At 41.8% G+C, this 27,975-nt stretch overlaps 1 protein-coding gene across 2 annotated transcripts in view; it reads right to left on the bottom strand.

Annotated features, from left to right (window-relative positions):
• The window catches only part of CSRNP3 (cysteine and serine rich nuclear protein 3), a 140,749-nt gene that overhangs the window by 36,190 nt on the left and 76,584 nt on the right, over positions 1 to 27,975 (bottom strand). For both annotated transcript variants that reach the window (XM_033944200.1, XM_033944199.1), the window contains exon 2: positions 11,950 to 12,120. In XM_033944200.1, coding sequence (XP_033800091.1) covers positions 11,950 to 12,097 — 148 coding nt within the window. In that variant the 5' untranslated portion in view covers positions 12,098 to 12,120. The remainder of the gene's footprint in view (positions 1 to 11,949; positions 12,121 to 27,975) is intronic.

The raw sequence follows: 27,975 nt of genomic DNA on the forward strand, positions 1-27,975 counted from the left end.
GCTAGTGGCCATCCACCGAAAGAAGTTTCCTTCTGCATCAAAGGCCGTTGATTATTTGCTGAGTGAACAAAAATTACAATACAGTATACTGTTAAGCTTAGCGGTAGTTAAAACAAAACAAACAGTGAGGTGGGGCAACCCCTAAATTGTTTGTTTTAAGTAACATTTTGTGTGTTTTTTATTTTTATATAAAGAGCTAAAATTAGCCTTGTGGACAAATGAAATATGTAAATTAATTTTTTTGGACCACCCAATTATACATTTATAGGATATCTGAGGTATATGAGAACAAAGAAATAATAACATACAATTTCTACTAGAGCCGTAAGTTACTTAATCATGATTTTGAAAATTAATCACTTTGATATCTCCTTTAGAATTTAAGTTTGTTTTCATAAAGCTGTTTTCGCCCTGCTTTACTTAAATGTGAAGAAATTTCACCACTGAACTTACTGTCTGAAAGAAAGCTTCAAAAGATAGAAATAAAACTGCCTATGTTTAAAGTTTGCCTGCACACGTGCAACTCTGAGAGATTGTGGGTGAAGGGCACCTGTTTGTGCTTCCCCATTGCTTCTAATGAACTTGCTAAACAGAATAAAAGGGGCTTGGTTAAAAATCCTTAGGCTTATGACTGTTTTGAACTATGATGTTCCAGAGTTATGGAGACAAAACAAGGAGGGGAGGGTGGTCCCAACCTAAACTGCAGTAGACAACCAACCAAGAGCAAGCAAAACAAAACTGCAGATCTATATAAGACGTAGGCAAAATTTATTGCGACAAAATAATTATATGCAAACCCTTTTACCAATCAAGGGACCTGACACAAAAAATGTAGAGTAGCAGCAAGATTTTGGCGACGTCGGGGCTCACTAAATGCAAACAGCCGACGTCGCCAAAATCTTGCTGCTACTCTACATTTTTTGTGACTTTTTTTATTTTCCTTTTTTACCATGGACTCCTGACGAAGGTTTGTCCGAAACACGGACCGTGTTGGGTCCCTTGATTGGTAAAAGGGTTTGCATATAATTATTTTGTCACAATAAATTTTGCCTACGTCTTGTACAGATCTGCAGTTTTGTTTTGTTTGCTCCAGAGTTATGGAGCTTCATGAGAACCATATTTCCTGTTTTTGTTTTGCTTTCCAAGAAAAACTTAATAAAGAACCTTTTTGTTTGAGAGATATTTTTGAGTGCAGAACTCTTTATTGCCTCATCATTCCAATCTGGCCACTCCATGGCTTCTTCTCGGCCAAGGGTTTGGTGGTGGCGTAATCAAGCCTAGGCTTTCACCTATTCCCTGCCACAATGGCTATTTAGGGGCCTGTACCACAGTGCCTATGCTGGAAGGGTCTACCTTGTGTGCTAATTGAAGAACAGATTCAGGGAATGCCCACTGCATTTACAACACAGGCTTTGAACTTACTGCATATTCATTTTTGCTTTTACAATGCAGTAAGTGTAAACTTACCACACTTTAGTAAAAGAGCCCCTTGATGTTCTGTAAGGGAGCCGACATTTCAGAACATTGGGATAACTGTGTTGAGATAATACTTTTATCACAGAGAGGCCATTTCTATTCATATTATCTCTGAGTGACCACTTGAAGAAGATGGCTCTTTCTAGAGTCTGGAAGAAGGTTATTGATGGCAAAAAGCTGATTGCTGAGAATTTCCTAGGTCTTAGACTATCCCCATATGAATGGGGGTGGGGGTGGGAGTGGGGGGGAAACCCCAAACTACAACATCAGAACATGTTGATATTTGGAATTCACTCATAGCTTAGGCCGAAAAGAAAACTGTATCACCACAAGTCTTATGCCTCACTATATTTTGGACACTTAAGCACCAAGGACAGAAACCGAAAAGGAAACAGCATAAATCTTATCTGGATGAGGACAGACTAAACTATAAGAAACTTGACAAATGCTGCCAAGCCTTAAAGGCAGCCAAAAAACAATACTTGTCTCAATGAATTGAATAGATTGCCAATTCACATAGTGAATGGCCTAATGCATTCCCCCAAATAGAACCAGCCTGCTCAGTCAAAACTGAACTGCAATAATTTTGCTGTATACTTTGCCAACCACATTAAAAGTCTTCACCAGGATCTACTACGACTACTATTTATTATTTCTATAGCACTACCAGAAACATGCAGTGCTGTACATTAAACATACCACAGACAGTCCCTGCTCACAAGAGCTTACAAACTAATTCTGAAGGACGGTGACGGGATAATCGCGCGCCAGACGCCAGCGCGCCGACAATCCAGCGCCAACAATTCGGCAGAAGACAGAAGCGCGTGGGGGAAAAAATAATTTTTAAAGAGCTCTGACTGGGGGTTTGGGATGGCAACCCCCCCCCCACTTTATTGGTTAGTGTTTGCGCTGTCGTTGCGGGGTGTGTGGGGGTGAAACCCCCCACATTATAGAGAAAACGGCGCGAACACTAACCAATAAAGTGGGGGGGGGGGGGTTGCCACCCCAAACCCCCCGTCGGAGCTCTTTATAAATAATTTTTTCCCCCGCGCGCTTCTGTCTTGCGCCGAATTGTCGGCGCTGGATTGTCAGCGCGCTGATGTCTTGCGCTCCACTGTCTATGAACCATGAAGGACACACTGGACAAAAATGGTCATTCAATATATGCTGCTCATGTAGGGAAACACAAAGGGAGAAGAAGTAGAGGTGGAGAAACAGGTTTCGCGTGAAGGAATGAAAAATGATTTCATAGAGCACATTTTATGCTCTTATTTACCTTGAAGTTGTGTTATAATTAAATTCCCTCTCCAGGAATGTACCCAGAAGTCTAATATTGGGGTGGCCCAAGGGTGGACTGGGGGACAATACTCCCTCTAAAGATTGGCCAGGTGTGTGCAGTTTTTCTCATGTGAGCAACAAGTTCTAAAAACCAACAATTTTTCAGATTTACAAGTATTTTTGTGAGCAACAATGTAAAATAAGAACATAAGAACATAAGAAATGCCTCTACTGGGTCAGACCTGAGGTCTATCGTGCCCAGCAGTCCACTCATGCGGCGGCCCAACAGGTCCAGGACCTGTGCAGTAATCCTCTATCTATACCCCTCTATCCCCTTTTCCAGCAGGAAATTGTCCAATGCTTTCTTGAACCCCAGCACCGTACTCTGCCCTATTACGCCCTCTGGAAGCGCATTCCAGGTGTCTACCACACGTTGGGTAAAGAAGAACTTCCTAGCATTCATTTTGAATCTGTCCCCTTTCAACTTTTCCGAATGCCCTCTTGTTCTTTTATTTTTCGAAAGTTTGAAGAATCTGCCCTCTCTACTCTCTCTATTCCCTTCATGATCTTATAAGTCTCTATCATATCCCCTCTAAGTCTCCTCTTCTCCAGGGAAAAGAGACCCAGTTTCTCCAATCTCTCAGCGTATGAAAGGTTTTCCATCCCTTCATCAGATGTGTCGCTCTCCTCTGAACCCTCTCGAGTAACGCCATATCCTTCTTAAGGTACGGTGACCAATATTGGACGCAGTACTCCAGATGCGGACGCACCATCGCTCGATACAACGGCAGGATAACTTATTTCGTTCTGGTTGTAATACCCTTTTTGATGATGCCTAGCATTCTATTTGCCTTCTTAGCGGCCGCTGCGCACTGTGCCGACGGCTTCATTGTCATGTCCACCATTACCCCCAAGTCCCTTTCTTGGGTACTCTCATTTAATAACTTCCCTCCCATCGTATAGTTGTACCTCGGGTTTCTGTTTCCCACATGCAATACTTTACATTTCTCAACATTGAACTTCATCTGCCATCTAGTCGCCCATTCCCCTAGTTTGTTCAAGTCCCTTTGCAGTTCTTCACAGTCCTCTTTAGTCCGAGCTCCACTAAATAGTTTGGTGTCGTCCGCAAATTTTATTATCTCACACTTCGTCCCTGTTTCTAGATCATTTATGAATATATTAAATAGCAGCGGCCCTAGTACCGAGCCCTGTGAGTAACTACAGCTATTACTACTTATCACTTATATAGCACTGAAAGGGGTACGCAGCGCTGCACATTTTGACATTTATATATGGTCCCTGCTCAGAAGAGCTTACAATCTAACTTGGACAGGCAGACATGACATAGATGGTAGGGGATGCAGAACCCAAGGTGAGAGGAGTTAGGAGTCAAAAGCACTTTCAAGAGGTGGGCTTTTAAACGGGCCTTGAACACTGCCAGAGACAGAGCCCGCCATAGGGATTCGGGCAGCTTGTTCCAAGCATATGGTGCAGCAAGACAGAAGGGACAGTTGGCAGTTAAAGAGAAGGGTACAGATAGGAGGTACTTACCAGCTGCATGAGAGCTCATGGGGGGGGGGGAATCATAGGGGTCACTATGTGAAGAGAGGATAGTGAGGGGCAGCTGAGTGAGTGCATTTGTAGGTCAGTAAGAAGAGTTTAAATTGTATTTGGAAACGGATGGGAAACCAATGAAGGAGAGGAGTAATGTGAGTAAAGCGGCTCTCCCAGAACATGAGTTGTTCAGCTGAATTCTGGATGGATTGGAGAGCAGCAAGATGGCTATGCGGAAGGCCTGAGAGTAGCAATTTGTAGTAGTCTAGGCGTGAGGTGATGAGGGCATGGATAAGTGTTTTGGTAATGTGCTCAGAGAAGAAGGGTCGGATTTTGATAATACTATAGAGGAAGAAGTGGCAGGTTTTAGCGATATGTTGTATCTGGGTGGTGAAGGAGAGAGAGGAGTCAAAAATGACCCCAAGGTTATAAGCAGTCAAAACAGGAAGGATGACACAGAGACGGAGAACGAGGAAAGCAGAGAGGTGGGTCTAGACAGGAAGATGAGCAACTCTGTTTTAGCCATATTCAATTTTAGATGGTGGTGAGACATCCAGGTGGCAATGTCAGACAGGCAGGCTGAGGCTCTGGTCTGGTGACACTCCTAGAATATATGAGCAGTTGCTCACATGACCAGTTTAAAGGGAACATAGTTTAGGGTGCAAGCATTTCCTTTCAGCTTTTCTCTCCTCCTGCCCCTCAGCTCCACCCCCTCCCTATCAGCTTATACTTTTGATAGTGGGTGCTTGAGCACCCTCAATATTGAGTATATTCCTCAAGTGTGTCCAGGAAGGGGTAACTTCCATTGGGTTTAGCACCCTCAATCATTTTGATAAGTTGGCTCCTATCAATGCCAAAGCCTAGCCTGCCTAAGAGATTTGTAGGCTGTGCCTGTGCCCATGCTGCCATAGCAGGGAGGAAGACATTGATGATAGTACTTCTGTGCATGCTCAGAACTGAGCTTAAAAGTGAGCATGCATTGAAACGCTGGCATCCATGCTGAAGGCACACTGCCAGCTTCCTTGCTGTTGAGGCAGCATGAATGAGGGTTCAGCTAGTGAATCTCTTCAGCTGGCACAGCTGGGGCATCCTTGCCAGCCACTCACCTGATGCTGCAATTTTGGAAGGGGCCTGACCCAGAAGTTGAGGGGGTCCATGGCCACAATGAAACCCCATGGCTACGCCACTGCCTTGCTCATATGTATGTGCCCACCTTCTTCAAAAGTGTGTGCATTGAGGTGCCATGCTATAGAATGGTACACAGCTGGAAAACTGGCATTTATGCACATATATAGTTTATTCACCGATAACCCACCTTTATCAAAGTAGGTTACAAAAATACACACATAATATTATTAGATACAAACATCCATAAATAACAGACCCATAAGCACAACATCCAGCACCATACTACAAAATACTGTATAAGTGCTCAACACATATTTAATTTAGCAAAAAAAGATATCACTTTAATAGTTGTTTTTTTTTAAGTATTCAAATCTCTCTGTTGTCGAATGTATAACGAAATGTTATTCCAAGTATCAGGACCAGTACAAGAAAAAGAACCTACTCTGGTTGTGTGTAATAATCTCATTTGCTTTTATAGTTGGTATATTCAGGTCCCCACAGTCTACTGAATGTAAGGTTCGAGACGGCGTATATGGGGATATACTATTGACCAAATATTTCGGTGCCATCCAACATACACATAGATACATTAACAACAGCAGTTTGTACTGTATCTTATATTTTATTTTTAATCAGTACAATTTGATATAAAATTCTGGCACATGATCATATTTAGCAATTCCAAACAAGACTCGGATTATCGAGTTTTGCGTTACTTGTAGAGCATGAATCACGGACGCAGGTACTCCTAACAAAACAAGGTTGCAATAATCCAGATTAGGCAAGACAACTGATTGAAGAGCATACTTAAAATCAGCTCTGGATAAATAAATGATTTGAGATTACTCAATAATCTCAATTTAAAATAAATCTTTTTTTACTCTTGTAGGTATGTGAGACTGAAAAGACAGCCACGAGCCTAAAGTCACACCTAAGTATCGCACCTCAGGGGAAAAGTGCATCATTGTTCCAAACTGAACCTGGGATGCTCATTACTGTGTTTCTTGGCAAACACATCACCCTTGTCTTTGAGATGATGTTTGCAGAAGACATATTGATATAAGAATGGATGGTTGTTTAAGCGCCTGCATTCTATTTATTTACACATCTTATTGGTGCCTAATTGCTGGTGGCGGCCTTACAGAATTGTCCTCACAATGCCAATTTGAGAGTGCCCTGAGGTAGACCTTGATCTAAAAACATACCATTTGGTAAGTTAGCCTACTAAAAATGTAACGTTATGGATGGGTTCCTTCTGTACTGCTTAGATTATCCTGTACAAAGATATTCCATCTATTATTAGTTATCCAAAGATGCTCTTCCTCTTATGATTTGGTATTTGACATACTACTGTTTAGAAAACAGAGAGAAACCTGATGCAGCAGAGGAGCAATATTAACAGTGTGGACAGAATAACTGGGCAGACTGGATAAAGTGGATTTTTTTTTCTGTCACCATCTACTGTGTTACTATGGAGATCGTTTTAGAATAGGTAAAGCCAATTTTGCAGCTGCAGCTGGTGAATAAAAGATCTAGCTTTCTTTCTTAAACAATGGTCAGATCAGGTCTCAAGGAAGTCCCCAGCACATCCAAAAGAATAAATCCATGTCTTGCACCTTGCTTCGGATAATAAGCAGTAATGATGGTAGAAAAGCCACCATGTATAGTACCTACATATTGTATATCTAATGGTTAGTGCAGTTGACTGAGATCTTGGGGGAACTAGATTGCTAACCACTGCAGCTCCCTGTGACCCTAGGCAAGTCGCCTAACCCTTCATTGCACGAGGTACAAAAAACACAACTTAGATTGTGAGCCCATCAGGGACAGAGAAAGTACCTGCATATAGGTCCTCTTTTACAAAGGTGCGCTAAGCATTTTAGCGTGCGCTAAATCAAAGCGTGCGCTAACCGCTAACACATTCATAGGATAGCATGCACGCATTAGCGTTTAGCGCATGATTAGCGTGCGCTAATATTTACAGTGCGCTAATATTTACCGTGTGCTAAAAAGCATAGCGCACCTTAATAAAAGAGGGGGTTAGTGTGTACAGTACTGCATACCTCCAGTAGCGCTATAGAAATGATAAGCATTAGTAGTGAAAGAGGTATGTTTGGGAGGATATGAAAAGTATTGGGGTCAATATTCAGCCTGCAACAGTGAGCATTTTTATAAACAATGAGCACCACCAGTTAAATTAGACCTTGATATCGGAGTCGGGCCCTATCCGGCACCAACAATGGATATCCAGGTGGTCAGCAATCCCCATAGTTATGTGAGTTTGACTGAGATTCAAGGCCATCCCATATAGCTAACCACCAGGCAAAGTTAGGACTGCTATCTATGCAGCCCTAAATAATATGTGGACACTGCTATTGGATATCTGTGGTGTCTGTGTAATTCCCTGCTCCAGATTCCACTGGAGTGTCCGGGTTCCCAGATGGACTTTCCATAACCTGGCATTTTGTCTGAGTTTTGGAAAGCCCCCATGAGCTCCAGCCATACCTGGAGGGTCTCTGAGCATTTGTGAATGACATCACATACATCCACGCATGCTCCTGGCCCTCCAGACACAGTTGGAGCTCGTCGGGGAAGACGAGAGGAGGCTTTGTAGGGGCAGGGCTGAGGGCAGAATGGGATGGGGCTAGAGGCGGAACAGGATGGGGCCATGTGTCCATGGTTTTACTGCTGAAAATATGGTAAGCCTAGTGTTATGGTGGCCAAAGGGGGATACTTTAAGTGTCGCTGATCTGCTCAATTACTTTTCATGACACAGTTTTTTGGTTCCTGACACAGTCTCTTTAGAACAGTCTTCCATCTGAACTCTGCCTAATTTCCTTTTATCCCAAATTTAAAACAGTGCTTAAGACCCTGTTCTTTAAAGAGGCCTTTTCCTCCATGCTAATTAGCCCTTTCTGTGATGCTCTTTAGGCTTCCTATGGTTTCTGTAACTATGTTTCCCGTCTATTATTGCCTGCTCTTTGTCATTTATTAAATTAGTGACTTTTATTCCGTCTTAATCTTGCAGTTCTAGGCAGATTATAAAAGAGGTATGCTGGACATCGCCAGGAGATTTACAAAATTAGGTACTATTTACAGGATCAGGGATAATTAAGGTACGGCATTAGTTTGTCTTGACAAATTTTCTGAATAGCAGGGTTCTTATTTCGCTTCGGAGGGTTTTGTAATCAGGCATTGTTATCAGTAAGTTGGAGAAGTGGTAGTCAAGTTTCGCTGCCTGAGTTGCTAGTAGGCCATCATACAGTATATCTTCTTGCGCTGTGTGCTTTTGATTGTAAGGGGGGGGGGGGTTGTGAGTAAATGGAGTCTGAGTTCTCCTTGGCCTGTTTGAGTTGTTCCGAATAAGGCGGTCATTCAGGTATTACTGGTTAATTATTGTTCTGCAACCCCTCCTTCCTAGGGTTACCAGATGTCTGGATTTACCTATTCGGGCGTCCGGACAGCTTTTCAAAACCCAGCAGATGCCCTCCCGACACCATCCGAAGCATGAGAACAGGTTGAGGGGGGCGGGGCTGAGGGGGTGAGGCTGGGGCGGAATAGGGCATGATGTGGGCAGAATAGGGTGGCGCTCTCGGTGAGCCTGTGGGCGGGGCCATGGGTCTGGATTTTACAAACATAAAATCTGGTAACCCTACTCCTTCCCCTCCAGTTTATTCCTGTATTTTTCGGTCCTTGTCAGGTCTTTGTTGTTTTGCTAAGCGACTGGATCATAAACTGCCTTAATGTCTTACGACGATTTGAAGGTATAACAAATATACAAAAATAAATACATAAATATTTGTTTCTAGATGTCTGTTCCTCTAAACAGGGGAAAAAGCAGGGGAAATAGAAGAGCAGAACACCATAAATAATTCAAAAGTACTGCTAGACAAAGGAGGCTTAGCTTTACCTAAACTTGGGAGCAAATAGCAAACAAGAAGCAAAAAGGCAAAAGGACAAAAATATTCAAGTCAATTATGAGTAAAACATGGGGAATAATTTGAGAGGTCTAATCTAGATGTTTCACATTATTCCTGTATTCAGTGGTGCTATATATATCCAACATCCCTTACATGGAAAAATTATAGAATAGACAGCAAGCATTCAACTCAACAGTTGACTAAATAAAAAGAAACTGGATAGTCCCATGTCAGTCTCTCCTCAGACCTTGGCATAGAAACAGAGAAAAATGAAGGCAGATAAAGACCATATGAGATCCAATGTAGTTGTCCCAAGTTGTCTTGAATTCAGATACACTCTTTGTCTCCACTACCACTGGGAGGCCGTTCCAGTAGGTAGTGCGAGTAAGATCTTTTTCGGATGGTCTCAAGGTGGAGGGCTCATCCCGAGGTGTGCATAATCATTTTACTTCTTGCGAGCAAGTGTCGACTTGGGGCATAGGATAGAAGTTTGGTGGCCATTTAGGCCAGTACCATGTTATGGAAGAGTTAGTAGGCCTTTGAATATACATTGTTTATCAATCGGCAGCTAGTGGGCAGTATGTGTACACCAGGTGCAAATCTATAAAACTGATGTACTCATCACATGTGCATAACAGCAAATTGTCTGTAGCAGTAGGCGGAACATGGGCATTCCACCTTATACACTAGTACCAGATGTGTGCATTTCAAATTTGGTGTGCCTGCTTATGCTCATCTTTGACCTGGTGTAAGCTGCCATGCCTAGGTTTTGGGGTACCAAAGTGGCTTTGCACTATTTTTCTACACTATAATGGGCTAGGTGCACTTTAATACCGTTATAGAATGGGTGCCAAGTGCACTTCGCTTTTGTATCTACATGTAGGCACCACTTTATGGAATTGTTCTCTAAGGCTTTTCCCCTATGGAAAAAGTTAAGCAAATCAAAGTGATGTTATCTTAGAATGTAATTTTAAGACTTTTTTCATCTAAATATTTTGCTACATATTATACCATATCATGAAGAATATTTTTTAAAGTTTTTGTAATTTTATCAGAATACTCAGCATCTTTCAATATCTAGTTTAAAGATTTTTACAGGTCCTACATGAGGTGTGGATTTGTATAGCAAATTGTTTCACCAGTCAATGCGCCCAATTGAGAGTTTCAACAGCTAAGTACATTGAGTCAATCTTGATCAATAGAAAAGACTCTGGCAATGTAAAGAAATTACTTTGGTGGGGGGGTTTCTACTTGTCTATGTCTCATCTTTAAAAATTCTACAAGCAGAATGTAGACGTCTCTGAATTTCTGGAAGTAATAAAGTGTTTATTCCATTTTAATCCTCTTGTTTCACATGGGTGATTGGCTGAGAGCAAAGTAAAAAACTACTGAATGTGCTGAGGTCAAAGTAGGAATCTCAAGCCCAAGACAAGCAGGCTGAAAAGGAAGAATTGTTCCGAGGCAATGTGCACAAAACCTGCTTTGTTATCAGTACCAATTAACAAGCATTCTCTCTTGTATGGGCCAAAAAGACCCTCTCCAGAAACCTCAATAAATAAAATGCTGGGTAATTAACAAACCGGTAGCATGTAAGCTTTCTGACATGAATAATTTGGCATTTTTTCCCTCCAAAACTAGTCATTTTAGAATATGGGGCAAAGTAAGAATGTATGTGACATTTAGGGGAAGAAAATGGGTAGTTTTGCAGAGCTTCTCTTGAAAATCAAAAATTATCCTGCACAACATGCCAATAAAATTTTTTTAATCTATTAATTTTCTTGTTTGAATACTAGACGTTGGGCCTTTTTCCAAGAGTACGGATGTATTCAAGAAAATAGCTGAGGTGCACAAAAGCCCGGATTCTATAAATGGTGTTGTTGCTGTGGCCGCTTCAAAAATGGCCGCTGATCGCGTGTCAACCAAGCGATGGTGACGTTTATAGAATTGCACCTTTTGGGAAAGGTAGGCGTTGGCACTGGGACTAGGACTTGAAGATGAATGTCTTCAGCAAAGAACATCCATATCAATTTACGAAGTGATTTTTAAGAGCGAGCTCAGAGGTAAAAAGTAAATCGTACATAGCATAGTTGAAAAGCAGAGCCCTGTGGGATGCTAGACTCTGATAACCTGAAGGTGGACTCAACTCTATCATTCACCACCTTAAGCCATCTCCACTGCAAGAAAGACTAAAGATAGTTTCTCATTTGTCGTCTTACACCTACTATATCTCACTCATTCAAGAAAGTATTAACTCATGATCAATGGTGTACATTACTTCTGAATGACTTACTTTTGCTAGCTAAATGAAAATCCACTATTAATGTTAACTAAATATTATCCTAAATATAAAACATTTCAAAGATATTAGTACCTGGATAGCAAGTTAACGGCTAGATTTTGTAAAGTGCATTGCTGTGTTAGCATATATTAATGCACTCAAGGCCTGTTAGTAGTGCTAAAACGGTCCTATTGCATAGAATATGGCTCCAGTAATAAAATGCACGGTAATGTAGTAAGTGCCCTGTAGCAAATTTAGCCCTAAATGGAAGGCTGTTACACTATTATTTTTGTGGATCACATGGCAGTTACTTACGAGTAAAGTGGTTTGAGGTAGATGGATTAACGCTGTCACTGCTGTCTGCACTTTCACTGCTAGAAATGTCTTCATCTGATTCTGGTACAGAAGAGCAGGGTGAAGAACCGTCCACTTCTTCAAACTTTCTCTTTAAAATTCCACTCATAGCTGCAATGCTGTCATAGGCACCTTTAGCAAGAAACAAAGCAATGAAGCATTTGACAGCAGGCCACACAAGCAAGGTCTCGAAGATAATGTTTCATGGTGCTATTTGTACATAACTCAATAGTTTGCAAACCCAATAAAGAAGATAAATATCAAAGTATTTACAGATACATTAGATTAATGCAAAAGAATCACCACTTTTGCTGACTTTTCTGCGTACTTAAATGCAATAACAATGCAGTTACCATTGACGTATGAGGTTGTCATATGTGGGATGATATTGCACCTTAAACCCTCATTGGATAGGTATAAATGCCAGCTGTTCCTTATTATGAAAGGGATAGCCGTGCAAATGGTTACTCGCAATTGGAAAAATTGGGATCGCATTAGTTTTACTTTTTGGTGGGCGAATTTATGCTTAAGTTATAAGTATGAGAAAATGAATGCTGACATGCTAGGGCATACTAAGATATTCAAATTAGTTTGGGGTCCATTGACGTCTTTTGTGGATTCGTTATAGTTGTCCTTTATCTTTATTTTCCGTTGTTTTAGCACCCACATATCCAGGGGAGGGGGGGTATATCTTTTGTTTGGTATTATTTCCTGATGGAAAATGTTGGATGGGAGAGGGAGTTTTATTTTTGCATTGATACTTATTGATTATAAGTGCTTATTTGATTATTATTATTTGTATGTATATTGTATTGCACTTTTTGTTGGCTTTGAAAACTAACGGCCTCTTTTACAAAGCTGCGCTGCGCTAATGGCCCCGAAGCCCATAGAGATTTAAAGGGCTTCAGGGCTGTTGCCGCACGGCTTTGTAAAAGAGGCCGTAAATAAAGATTTAAAAAAAACAATAAAAAACAATAGTTACACTATTTCACACCATTACTTGAATGACTGCTGATTCAGAAGAACAGAGCCACACATTCAAACACGATCTTATTTTACTGTTAAACCCAGTCATGGCCATTCCAAGGGCCATGCAAGCAGTACAACTGCACAGGGCGCAGTTATCTAGGGGCACCATTATATTAAACATAAGAGTTGCCATACTGGGTCCATCAAGCCCAGTATCCTGTTTCCAATAGTAATCAACCCATGCCACAAGTGCCTGGCAAGATCTCAAGCAGTAAGGCAGATTTTATGCTGCTTATCCTAGAAATAAATAGTGGTTTCCTCAAGTCCATCTTTATAATGGTTTCTGGACTTTTGTTTTAGGAAATTATTCAAACCTTTTAAAAATCCTGCTAAGCTAATTACTTTCACCACATTCTTTGTCAATGAATTCCAGAGTTTAATTATATGTTGAGTGAAGAAATATTTTCTCCGGTTTGTTTTAAATTTACTACTTAGTAGTTTCATCACATGCATCCTAATCCTAGTATTTTTGGAAAGAGTAAACAAGCGATTCACCTGTACCCATTCCATTCCACTCATTATTTTACATACCTTAATCATATCTCCATGAGCTGTCTCTTCTTCAGGCTGAAGAGCCCTAGCCACTTTAACCTTTCTTCATAGGGAAGTCATCCCATACCTTTTATCATTTTCCTCGCCCTTTTCTCTATCTTTTCTAATTCTACGCTATCTTTTTTCCATATGCGGTCACCAGAATTGCATGGGTCTACTGGCACCTTTCCCAGCTCATTTCCGAAACAACGGTCCCACTTCCCTCCCATTGCCACCATCGCTACTGCTGCTTCTTCTGATCAGCAGCAGTGACAGCAAAATAAGAAGAAACACATGTTCAGGTACATGTTGTTGGCTCTGCCCCCTCTCTGACATCAGTTTCTGTTCGGGGCAGAGGACCAGCAGAGCCAACAGCCCATGCTTGAGCACTGTGGCCCCATGTGTGTTTCTTTTTAGTTTGCTGTTACTGCTTCAGATCAGAAGCAGCAGGAGAGAATAGATTGTAGCTGAAGGTAACCCAGGAAGGGAAATTGGGGGTGGGTGGGAGGGGAGAGAACTGCTTGATGGAAGAGTAGGAAGAGAGGGGAGGCGCTGGATGGAAGGATGGGGAGATGTCATGGTGGGTAAGTTGTATGAAACACAATTATAGCCTGCTATGGTCCTGACCCCAGTGGTTAGAATTAGTCTTGTTGCATATAATGGGACGTGTGCTAAAACAGAATATCTTCATACTATTTAATTATTCATTATTCTTAATGAAATATTGATTATCCCCTTTCTTCTTTGCATCTAGGGATCCCCCAGTGCCTATCTTGTGTTTTCTTCAATTGTGTTCTTGTTTCCGCATGGACATACTAGACTACTACCCATTCTCTAAGACAGTGGTTCCCAACCCTGTCCAGGAGGACCACCAGCCAGTCAGGAATTAAAGAGATTTACATGTATGTAATGAAGATGATAGGCATGCAGATCTGCCCCAAGCATATTCATTAGGGCTAACCCGAAAACCCAACTGGCTAGTGGTCCTCCAGGACAGGGTTAGGGACCACTGCTCTAAGTAACCATTTTCTGATAGAGCTAATGAGCCTATCTTTCCAGGAACCATAATCTCCTCTTTTCTCAAAACGGTTTTCTTCCTCTGAAGCACATAAACAAAAATGTTGAATATCTCTGTGTGTATGAGAAACTCCTGAAGAGGATATCATAAATTGACTGTTTGCAGCTAATCATATTTATCTGCCAAACAGTTCAAAGAAGAGATACAGAAACTGAATTGTAACCCTTCTGACTTACAACAAATTAGACAAAAATGAACCAACCATAGGTTAAGAACATTGCTTTCCTTTAATTACATAGCCATTGTCATTCTGACCGAATGTGCTGGGAGGTGAGAGGCTGATGAGCACTGACAGAGAGAAGGACTTTGGGGTGATTGTGTCTGAGGATCTAAAGGCAGCTAAACAGTGTGATAAGGCGGTGTCTGTAGCCAGGATGCTAGGCTGTATAGAAAGAGGAATAACCAGCAGAAGAAGGGAGGTGTTGATGCCCCTGTATATGTCATTGGTGAGGCCACACTTGGAGTATTGTGTTCAGTTTTGCAGGCCGTATCTGGTGAAGTATATAAAAAGACTTGAAGCGGTCCAGAGGAAGGTGAGAAAAATGGTAAGGGATTTGAACCAAAAAAAGTATGAGAAGAGACTGGAAGACCTAAATATGTATACTCTGGAGGAGAGGAGGGATAGGGGAGATATGATACAGACGTTTAAATACTTGAAAGGTATTAATATAGAACCAAATCTTTTCCAGAGAACATAAAATGATAAAACTAGAGGGCATAATTTGAGGTTGCAGAGAGGAAGACTCTGGAGCAATGTTAGGAAATTCTTTTTCACGGAGAGGGTAGTAGATGCCTGGAATGCCCCTCCTGAGGAAAGTGGTGGAGATGAAAACTGTAATGGAATTCAAAAAAATGTGGGATAAACATAGAGGATCTCTAATTAGAAAATGAAGGATGTAAATTAAAGAACTAAAGCTGGTACTGGACAGACTTGCACGGTCTGTGTCCCATATGTGGTGATTTGGTATAGGATGGGCTGGGAAGGGCATCAATGGGAATTCCACTAATTTGGAATATGAGGATGTTACTGGCCAGACTTGATGGTAGATATCCTGAAACAAAATGGTTGGATAGGCTGGAGTGAGTTTGGAGGGCAACTTCAGCATTTGGAACCTAGGACAATACTAGATGAACTTTACAGTCTATGATCCAGAAATATCAAAGAAGAGGCAAGTTAATTTAATCAAGTATAACTAATGGGCAGACTGGATGGACCATTCATGTCTTTATCTGTCGTCATTTACTATGTTACTATGCTATGAAATAAAAATAATAGTTATTTCAGGTAACAAAACAATACTCAGAAAAAATTATATAAAACAATGCGCAAACCGCCAAATGATGTTCCTACACCCACTTCATACTGAGCCACTGGAATCAACTGCCCCCAAAGATTAGATCCCTTGATGGACTCCTCAACTTTAGGAATGCAATAAAAACATACCTGTTCGCTTAACTCCCCTGCTCACGACTGATAGATTACAAAGAAATGTATATTGATACAAGATCCTTGATATGTGTCGTGTTAGGATATAAACTTGAATTGAAAAATCTTGCTCTGTAGGTATGACTAATTTAACATGTAAACTGTATATTATGGAGATTGGTATTGGATCTCTAGTATGTGATGAGTTAGGATAAAAACTTGTACCTGAAAAAACTTGTACTGTAACTATGGCAAATTGTAACCTGTTATTTATATATTGTGTATGTTGACCTGTAACCCTTCCTGGGCTCTTTTTGGAGGACAGGATAGAAAACAAATTAAATAAATAAATACTTTTGACAAAGTTATACAATAATAAGGGAACAGAGTAATAACATGCATAACTTAATTAATTCATTGGCCTAATTGAAACCAATAATTGGCAATTAAAACCTAATAATTGATGCTAATTAGTACTAATTAAATGTTATGCACACAACTCAGAAACAAAACTCTATAAAAAGTATGTGCAAATTGTAGTGTTCAAATTTGAAAAGGGGGCATGGCCAGTGGCAGACCGGGGGTGTTCCTAAAGGTTATGCGCATTGCTATAGAATACGTCCGATCCACGTACAATTTAGGTGCAAGCATTTAGGTTGTACCACCCTAAATAGGGCTCAGTGACCACCAGTAACAGGGCTCTCTCTAGAGGGCTGTCTCTGCTCTTCTTGTACCTCAGGCACCACACACCATTATAGTAGCCCTCATCTGGACTGACTCCATCCTTTTTATATCTTTTTGAAGGTGCAGCCTCCAGAATTATACACAATATTCTAAATGAGATCTCACCAGAGTCCTATACAGGGGCATCAATACCTCCTTTTTCCTATTGGTCATACCTCTCCCTTTGCACCCTAGCATCCTTCTAACTTTCGCTGTCATCTTTTCAACCTGTTTGGCCACCTTAAGATCACCACATACAATCACACCCAAGTCCCGCTCTTCTGTCGTGCACACAAGTTCTTCACCCCCTAAACTGCACCATTCCCTCTGGTTTTTGCAGCACAAACGCATGATCTTGCATTTCTTAACATTTAATTTTAGCTGCCAAATTTCAGACCATTCTTCTAGCTTCGCCAGGTCTTTCTTCATGTTATTCACACCATCTTGGGTGTCTACTCTATTGCAGATTTTGGTATCATCCACAAAGACACAAATTGTACCCGACAGCCCTGCAGCAATATCGTTTATAAAAATGTTAAAAAGAACAGGCCCAAGAACAGAACCTTGAGACACACCACTGGTAACATCCCTTTCCTCAGAAAGATCTCCATTGATCACTACCCTCTGTTGACTTCCAATAAATCAGTTCTTGACCCATCCCGTCACTTTGAAGATCCATCCTGAGGGCACTCAGTTTATTTATTAGACGTCTGTGTAGAATACTGTCAAAGGCTTTGCTAAAATCTAAATACACCATATCTAGCGCACTCCCTCTATCCAATTCTCTGGTCACCCAGTCAAAGAAATTGAGCAGATTTGTCTGACAAGACCTACCTCTAGTGAATCTACGTTGCCTCAAGTCCTGTAATCCACAGGATTCCAGAAACTTGACGATTCTCTGTTTTAAGTGTTTCCATTAATTTGCTAACCACAGAAGTCAGACTTACCAGCCTGTAATTCCCTACTTCTTCCTTACTTCCACTTTTGTGGAGAGGGACCACACCCACCCTTCTCCAGTCCTCCAGTATCACTCCTGACTCTAGAGACTCATTGAAAAGGTCAGTCAGTGAAGCCACCAAAACTTCCCTAAATTCCTTCAGCATCCTCGGATGTACACCATCTGGCCTCATCGCTTTGTCTACTTTTATTTTAGCTAGCTCTTCACGAACACAACCCTCTTAAAATTGACCAGGCTCTACAATTCATGTTTGTCTTCTGTGGTCCCGCTCCTGGCACTTTAGCCATTTGGCCTTTATCTGCCATCATGTTTCTATGTTAAGAAATATTTCTCCGGTTTGTTTTAAATCTATTACTTAGTAGCGTCATTGCATGCCCCCTAATCCTAGCATTTTTGGAAAGAGTAAACAAGCAATTCACATCTACCCATTCCACTCTACTCAATATTTTATAGACCTCTATCATATCTGTCCTGAGCCATCTCTTCTCCAGATAACTCATCCAATTATCTAAAATCACTCTGATTATTTAGGCAATCACCTCAGGGAAGAAGTTTATTAAATTGAGATCTAAAATATAATTTTTACCTCAGTGTCTTGGGTTTTTGACATTGGAATCAGTTGTTCTCCAATACACTGAACTAATATGTGATGACTCAGGTAAAGGGTGAAGATTTTCATTGATCTTTAGATGCAGCAGTGGGAAATGAGCAGTGAGTCTAGCATACCAACTACCTAAGCCCTTGAAAACCTGATGGAAAACAATTCTGCAAACACAGCTGCTTCTGTCAGAGCTTTGCACCTGGTCCTACAATTTTCATAATAATGGAGACTATTGGAGTATATTAGTGGGAACAGAACGGAGCACACACCGTGTTTATTTTAAAAGCATTTTAAGCACGTATTACATAGTGCAAAATGTTTTCTGTCAGAGACTGATTCACCCACACTCCTTTTGTGTGTGTGTGTGTATTGGAGTGTGGGAGAGAGGGGAGCTAGAGGACTTATATTGGATAATGGAAAGAGAAAGAAGGCAAATCATGGATGGGGTGAGAGAGAACAAATGTTGGACATGGATAAAGAGAAAGCAAATGCTAGCCTGGATGAAAAGAAGGTGTAAGTGCTGGATGGACTATGGGGACAGAAAAAGAAAGGAAGGGCAGTTGGACATATTTGAATCATAGGGGGAGACTAAGGAGAAGAAGTAAGGAGATGAGTGATTACAGCTGTGTCAGGGGGTGCCACTATAATGAAATCCAGGTGCCCAGATGCTGTTATAAAATAGGATTTCATTCAATGGCATTGGGGTCTTAAAAAGTATCACTTTAAAGAATTAACTCACAAAATATCCCCCCCCCCAAAAAAAAAAAGAACCCCAACAAAAAAAACACCCAGAGAAAAATAATATTTGATTTTTTTATTTTTATTTTGCTAGTGTGCAAGGAAATGTCACCTGCTAGGAAAAAGGTACCAAGACTTATTTAAACCACAAGATAGAAGGATATCAATTACATAATCTTGCCACATTTCAGCCTCAGATATGGACTAACTACAACTTTAAAAAAATGAGAACGGTTTCTCACACACACAAAAAAGTAATTAACCACAGAAATCACATCCCCCCACTTTAGGTACTTGCAGTTGGCTGTAGAACATAAAAAGCATCAAAGTTGTGAAATTTTTTTTTTTGCCTAGTCCCATTCTACTGACCCCATAGTACACCAAACTTTCAAAAATGAAAGCTGATTCTCCAAACCTTTATATCCTTTTTCTATGTTATTTGTCCACTGTAAAAAAAAGGCCAGAGATTCTCCTTCAGTAATGATGTCATTATTCCACTGAGCAGCAGAGGGCGCTAGCTCAGTAGTACAGTAACTACAGCTCCCAGAATGCAGTCTTGCTGAGTCACAGGGGTAGTCCTCAGTCAGGAAGAAGAATATATACCTGAGCCTTGTATCAGTTCAGAGAGGTCCCTGAGTGAGAGAGGTGAACTCCTGATTTTTCCCTAGACATCGGCTGAGGACAGTGCTGTGGGAAAAGGACTGATGCCTGTAACTGCTTGGCTGAGGTTAGCCAAGCTAACAATCTGTAAAGTGTGAGGCAAACTAAAAGAATAAAAAGTGTTTTCTTCATTTGAGACTATCTTGTGTCCTAACCTCTCCCCTCCAACACATGTGCTTCCTTACCACACCCACTTTTTGTACTTTTTCTGCTTAGTGGGTTACAAATACATTTCTGTTTTTATTTCTCCAGTGTTTTATGCACAGTGTGGCTTCTTTGGGTTTCAAATTAAGATTTTGAATATTTCTGTTTCTAATCTTCAATCCAATATTCTGCATTTGGATAAGGTCTGTACATGCTCTGCATGCCTTGACCAAGGTGGAATATTCTGCTAGTGTTTACTTGCTATTTAGAAATCTGTAGCATTCCAGCTTGCAAACAAAAACTGTATTGGGGTTTTAGGGCAGGGGTGGGCAAACTTTGACTCGTGGGCCACAATGGGTTCTTGAATTTGCCAGAGGGGCTGGGCGAACGAGGGGGGGAGGAGAGGGGGAAGTGTCTGATGCGCCGAATGATGATGGCAAGAGAAAGGGCTAAGGTAGAAAGACCCCCCCCCCCCAAAAAAAAAGGCAGACTGTTGTCTCTGGTTTCTGCTTTCATCTTCTTTTCACTCTCTTCCTTCCAGCGTCTGCCCTCTTTGTCTCTTCAATCCAGCATCTGCCCCTTCCATCCACTGTAATGTAATGTAATGTAATTTATTTCTTAGATACCGCTAATCCGTTAGGTTCTAAGCGGTTTACAGAAAATATTCATTAAAATTATAAATAAGAAAGGTACTTAGAAATTCCCTTACTGTCCCGAAGGCTCAAAATCTAACTAAAGTATCTGGAGAGTAATAAAGAAGTGAAAAATAGAGATAGAGGAAAAAATAAGAAAATAAACATTCTAACAAGACTACATTGATCTAAGTACTTTGGAAGGTAGAAGAGAGGAGAGAAAGGAATAGATGCAGAAGGAGGAACCGTTGAACAATAGAATTCTGGAGAAATTTAAATGATAGAAATAGAACAAAACAAAACAAGTGGCAAAACAATAAATAAGATTAAAAATAATTCATAAACTGGAAAGAAAAATAAAAATAAAAATAAAACATTGTCTTCAATCCACTGTCTGCCCTCTTCCTCTTCATTATGGTATCTGCCTTCTTTCTATGCTGATCTCCCCTTTCCATCCAGCCTGCACCCCTCTCTCCTTTTTACATGATTCATTCCAGCTTCACAGCTCTCATTTTTCTCTCTCCTACACCAGATCTAGCATCTTTGTCCCTCTCTCCTTATTGCCCCTTCCCAGCATCAATCTCTCTGTACTTTCTCATTCCTTTGTCTTTCCCCTTTCCCTCATCTGTTCTCTCCATTCCACCCTGACCCCCTTCCCCTCCTCTAATCTTGCTGCCAGCTGTTTCCTTCCTTTTTTCCTCTTCCCTGTCCAGCAGTACTCCTTCTCCCTTCCCTCCTCCCCTATCCAACAGTAACTCTTTTCCCTTCCCTTTCCCTCCTGCCCCAACAGCATCTCTCCTTCTCCCTCCCTCCCTCCAGGTCCAGGAGCAGCTCTCCCTTTATTTTCCTTAGTCCAGCAGCTTTCCAGCCTCCTTTTGAGGACATGTCCGGGAGTCCGGATGGCTTTTCAAAACTCGGCACTTTGTCCAGGTTTTGAAAAGCTTCCTGCATAATCATGTTGGGAAGGGGCATCTGCACGTGACATCATTGCGTCGTGTCTGCGCATGCATGGATGCCATCTGGGAGCGGGGCTGGGGCCGGACAGTGTGGTCCTTGGGGCATGGCCATGGGTCCGGATTTTCTGAAGGAAAATCTGGTAACCCTAGCAATGCTGCCTCTTCATAGGTATATGGATGTGTCAATCCTGGCAGTTGGTACTGATATGGCATTAGAGTGCCCTTTTTTTAAGACTTTTGAATTATTTCATAAAATGCCTAGCAGTTGAAGGGAAGCTGTATTACTATTACTGAGGTAGATGCTTAACTATGTGTTTTTTAAAAGCATAATTCGTGGGGAAAGGAAAGGATCATGATCAGTACCTTAGTGACTAAACCCCTGAGTGAGAGCTTCATGGGCCAAAGTCCTACTTTTCAAAATATCTAGCAATTCCACTGCCCAATGGTCATAATGCAGTTACCATCTGTCACCTTTGTTTCTCTCTATCTGTTTATTTCTCTCTCCCATTCCTATCTTCCTGGTTTTCTCCTTGCATTACATATGAACATAAGAATTGCCGCTGCTGGGTCAGACCTGTGGTCCATCGTGCCCAGCAGTTCGCTCACGCGGCGGTCCTTAGGTCAAAGACCAGTACCCTAACTGAGACTAGCCTTACCTGCGTATGTTCTGGTTCAGCAGGAACTTGTCTAACTTTGTCTTGAATCCCTGGAGGGTGTTTTCCCCTATATCAGCTTCTGGAAGAGCGTTCCAGAATTAATGGCATCCTTCTAAAGTATTTCGTAACTATTCACTGTCATTTGATATCCTTTCAGGTGCTTTCAGCTTTCTTTATATAGAACCTAGGAGCTACTAGTGACCTGGATTGGCCACTGTGAGAACGGGTTACTGGGCATGATGGACCATTGGTCTGACCCAATAAGGCTATTGTTAAGATTAGGGCTCTTTAGCTTGGAAAAGAGATGGCTGAGTGGAGTAAAATGGGTACAAGTGGATCGATTTTTCACTCCATCAAAAATTACAAAGACTAGGGGACACTTGATGAAGGTACAGGGAAATACTTTTAAAACCAATAGAAGGAAATATTTTTTCACTCTGAGAATAGTTAATCTCTGGAACGCATTGTCAGAGGTTGTGGTAAAAGTGGATAGCATAGCTGGTTTTAAGAAAGGTTTGGACAATTTCATGGAAGAAAAGTCCATAGTCTACTATTGAGACAGAAATGGGGGAGGCCATTGCTAGTACCTGGATCAGTACTATGGAGTGTTGCTACTCTGAGTTTTTGCCAGGTACTAGTGACCAGTAAAGCTATTCTTATATTTTTATGTACTGTATTTAAAAATCATAGACCGTGTGAAATCTGGTTCTGGTATCAGAACCCTCATTACTTGTTAAAAAAAAACCCTTAATGATGCTCCTAAAAGGAGAACTGAAGTCAATGAGCAATATTTCAGTTGATAAGCTTAAAGTGGAGAGAAAGTTTGTCATTGTGAATAATTATCCAGGCAGATATATTCCCACTGACTTTCAACGAGACTTGGCTGGTTGGGAATGACTCCCAAACGGCTAAAAACCGTTTGGCTGACTATCTGCTGATATTCAATGGGAGATACCTGGTCACTGCTTATTTTCATCAGCCAGCCAGAGCACACGGCCAGATAGACCTGCCTAAAAGGCAGGTCTATTTTTGGCCATTAGCCTTAGCCGACCAGCCGATGAAACTCGGCTTGGTCAGTTAACTGTGAGCTGCTGACCTTTGCCCCAGATATTCAATGCTGGAGACCCTGTCATTAAATATCTGGGATCGATGCCAACCGCGGGAGGTAGCCAGGCTGCCTACCATGGTTCAATATTGGGTCCACTGTCTTTACATAGATCTTTATTTAGTTATTACTTTTATGAATAGATTCAGCCAAGACGGTGAACAGTTTAATGTTAAACTTACAATGTTGTTAACAGCATAATAATAAATTGACCAAATATAAGCAATCAATGAGGTAAACTGGGAAATGGTATCAGAAATATACATTTAAGAGCACTGTAGAACAACAATAAAACAGAAATATAATAAATGTCATACAATACAAATGATACCATATTAAACAGTATGGAAAAACATTGAAATAATGGATACAATATGATGTTAGCATTATGCCAATGATTAAAGTGTACCTGGCTATTGAGGGCGTTCATTTAGGACAGACCGAGACCAAAGTGTTGGCTTTTGTTAATGATATGCTTATGAAACTGGCACATTTTCAGAAAACCTTGCCCAGGGTTTTGGACCATTTTAAGGTAATTGATCGATAGGGCACCAAAATCATCAAAGGCCTCCACCCCAAGATCATCTCCCTGCACAATCCCATTTAATCTCTTACAAAAAAGATAAACGCCCAACTTTTGCAAACGGTGCCATTATTGGTGGCCACCTTAAAAGCAGCTGCTGATCGCGTGTCAATCATGCGATGGCGCCACTTTGAAAATCACACCTCCAGCAAAGGTAGGCACTGGTAAAATCATGCTTTTTCAGCCTCCACATGCTAAGGAAAGTGAGATCCTGCTTCTGCCAACAACATTTTGCTGTCCTTGTTCAATCCATCATCCTTTCCAGACTTGACTATTGCAATTCCATCTACCTAAGTATAACTAAAAAAAGTCTTCAAAGACTTCAACTAATTCAGAACACTGCAGCCAAGTTGATCTTCGCAAAACGCAAATTTGACCACGTTTCCCCACTTTTGTCCAAACTCCACTGGCTCCCAATAATTTCCAGGGTTCATTTTAAATGTGCCTGCCTAGCTTTTAAAATCCTACGCGGCATCCTCCCTCCCCTAATCCCACTATCTTGGAACTCCTCGAGTCCTGACAACACCAAGCCCACCCCAAAACTTTAACTATCCTTCCCCTCACTAAAAGGTATTCTCTATGCGGGAAAATTCGGAAAATCTCACTTCTTTAGAATCACAGGACTTTGGAATAACCTTACTACCCCACTACGGAATCAGGTCTCCTTCCAACTATTCCGTAAGCACCTGAAAACAAGGCTTTCCACAAAAATGTAATGCACTGGCGCCTAAGTTAAGATGAAATTTATTGAATTTCCTGTCCCTTAAGAGCCTGTCTGAGAAGATACAGGGGCCTATTTGATAACATACTAAAGCACATTAGTGGATGTATTGAGCATTGTTAGTAGAGAAGAGAGTAATAGTAATAATACATGGGGAATTATGAGCAGAAGGGGAGAGATCAGGGTACTTTATCTTTAGGAGAAGGGGAAAGGAAAGGTTTGCCTTTAGTGCAATAAAATAATGACATGGATCCTGTAATTTTTAGCAGGAAGTCATTTTGTTGAAAAGCCTTAATATGTTGGGGAAGGGAATTGAAAAGGAGAAGGATAAATTGGGGCCCTTTATCTTTTAAGAAGAGGACTGGAAGATGAGAGGACCATTCCCTCAGGCTAACTTTGGGCTGGTAAGTGCATGAGAATATATACAAAAACCATGTCAGGGGTGTTCTCAAAAGTTAGGTGCAATGTTATAGAACAGGGTTATTTATGCACCCAACTGCTGTTAGTTATGTGCCAGCATTTACACTGGGTTTCATCAGGCGTATATCCTTGTACTCAAAGTTGGGCACAGGAATCCACGCTAAGGGCCTAATTCTATACATTATGGGGCTCATAATCAAAAGAGAAATACATCCAAAAACCGGCCTAAGTCGGCACTTGGATGAACATTTCTCAAAAACGTCCAAGTGCCGATACTAAAAACGGGATTTGGACGTATTTCTAACTGACCTAGGCCTTCATAGTACCACTGAATGACCAAAGCTAAATGGGGCGTTTTGGGAGGAGTGTCAAGGGCAGGAGTTGGGCGGGACGTGGGCCGGCTTAGACTTAGTTGTACAGCCTGGGATTGACAGAACTTGGTCTAAGTCACAAAAACCCACCTAAAGTTAAACACATAAAACAGACCCCCATATACTATCCCAGTGATCACCGACCCCCCCAACCCCATAAAAATTGTAATCACACCTTTAAAATTCAGCCTCCAGACCATCATCACCTGACAGCCTGGCATAGGAAAGCCCGATTCTTTCCCTGCCCCCCAAGCCACCACGAAGATTTCTCCCTGCTGCTTCCCCAAGCCAGGCCAGGCACGTACAAGTGCTGGACTCACAAGACTTCACCTCCGACGTCAATTCTGACGTCGGAGAGGAAGTTCCAGGCCAGCCAGGCAGTGATTGGCTGGCCCAGAACTTCCTCTCCGACATCAGAATTGATGTCGGAGGTGAAGTCTTGCGAGTCCGGCGCTTGTACGCGCCTGGCCTGGCTCAGGGAGGCAGGAAGAAAAAGATCGCAAAGGCAACGCAATCGACTCACATTGCCTTTGCGATCATTTGGCCACCCCTGCAGTACAGTATACTGCTTTTATGATAACCTGTCCTGACCTGAGGAAAGGGGTTTAGTCCCCCCAAAATTGCCTTATTTTCATTTCCTATTTATAAACTTTTAATCAATACAGTTACAATGCTACTTGATTCTACGTAAAGCAACAAAAATTTTTTTTTCTACCTTTTGTCGTTTCTGCTTTAATCATCTTCTCTTCGCTCTCTTCTTTCTATTCAGCATTTGTCCTCGCTCCCTTCCATGCAAAATCTTACCTGGCCCGGCCACAAAATTTATGTTCAAATCTTTTTTTTTTTTATTGCAAATGCAAAAAGCACAGATAAAACCCGAAGAATACAATATCAGCAAGAAAAGCAACATGCAACAATACACAGTTTGTCAGTAATAATCAAAACAGCAAACCCAACCCCCCAACCTGACCCCTCCAGAAAGTATACAAAAGACGACTAATAGGTCTCACAGATTCCCTATGGGCAACTTCAGAATTGACATGCAGCTCCTGATTGGTGTAGCCTGACTTTACTACATTAAGAGGCGGTTGGAGCAGACCGCAAATGAGCGAGTCCGCGATTCACGAACCGCGAATGCACAGGGGAACACTATATTCCAAAACCCTTCCCAAGCCTGCTCATTCGTAGCATGCAGGGACTAAACTATTATACATGTTTGCTAAAATGGCAATTAACTGATATCATACTAAAAATTTGCATAGGCATGCCAAAATATTGCTTCAAATTGTGTGTGAATGTTATTAGCACATAAGCTAACACAAAAAGTTGCTGTGAAGTGTATATATAGTGTCAGGCAAACCCCTGTCATGTCCAAAAGCAATGCTGTAAAGCCAGCTCTCCCTAAAATAATGCCTTTGCACCAAGCCAAGAACCAGGCTTTAACCCAGCCAGAAAGAAAGGAGAAAATGCAGGTGATTCAACAACCAGGAATTCAGGCAGGGAGGGCTCCTAAAACACAGGCTGGCCACTATTATTCCTTTCCCTGCTCTAGGAAGAAACAGAGAATCACACAGAGGGGAATGGAGTTTGCCTCGGGTCTCCACAGTAAAGAATGACACGGTGACTGTTACCCGCGGGTAGCCACATGTAACCCACCATAATGAGGAGGAGAAGAAAATGGTTGCCGTGGGTATGGGGACAAAGCCATTCACTGCCCCATGGAGCAGTGAATGGCCCTGTCCCCGCAGTTAAGTATTTTGCGCATGTTGTCTAATATCACCCCTCACAATTGCGCGGTCTAGCAGCCCCCTCCCTCTCTCTTGATCACTGAAGTCCAAGCATCTCCCTTTTCCTCACCTTCGCTGGCGATTTTCATTGTTGTATCTCTAAGTGGCATGAGCATTTTCACAAGTCACGCACAGCTGCCTGAAACTTCTCCTCTGACACAACCGGAAACAGGAAGTTGCATCAGAGGAGAAGTTTCAAAATAGCCGCATACGACTTGAGAAAAGGCGCAGGCCGCTCAGAGACAGAACAATGAAAACCGCAGTGAAGGAGGGTGGCGATCGGGAGGGAGGGGGCTGCTGGACCATGCGAAGGGTGATGAAGGGGAGAGAGGAACAGACGCTGAAGGGAAGTGGAGAGGAGAGAGGGGAGCATATACTGGATGGAAGGAGGGGATAAAGAAAAAAGGGCACATGCTGGATTGGGGAGTCATATCAAATCTGAGGGGAGGAAAGGAGGAGAGATATGCTAAAAGCCACTTTGGGAGGGGCCTGAGGTGCCAGAGCCAATCAGGGACTTAAGGAGAAGCCTAAGGAAGGCCACAATATACCAGGGAGGGGCCTAAGGCCCACAATGTGCAGAGAATGGCTGGCTGAGCAGCAGGAGGGACTGAGCACCCCTCCTGCTCCCAACTTAAAGGTACGGGTGGGGGGGGCAAGCTGACAGCAGGAGGGAGTGGGCATCCCTCCTGCCATATTTGCGGGAGGGGGGAGCGTTGGGGAGAGCATCTGGTGTCATTTTTTTAATTTGGGGAGGGAGAGAGGGGCTCTTTGTCAGGGGGGCTTTTCATTTTTTTTAAATTGGGCAGATATTTTGCATGTGTAATACATGCAAAATATTTGCATCATTTAAAAAAACAAACAAGAAATT

The sequence above is a fragment of the Geotrypetes seraphini genome, chromosome 5 (genome assembly GCF_902459505.1).
Source record: "Geotrypetes seraphini chromosome 5, aGeoSer1.1, whole genome shotgun sequence".
NCBI lineage: Eukaryota > Metazoa > Chordata > Amphibia > Gymnophiona > Dermophiidae > Geotrypetes > Geotrypetes seraphini.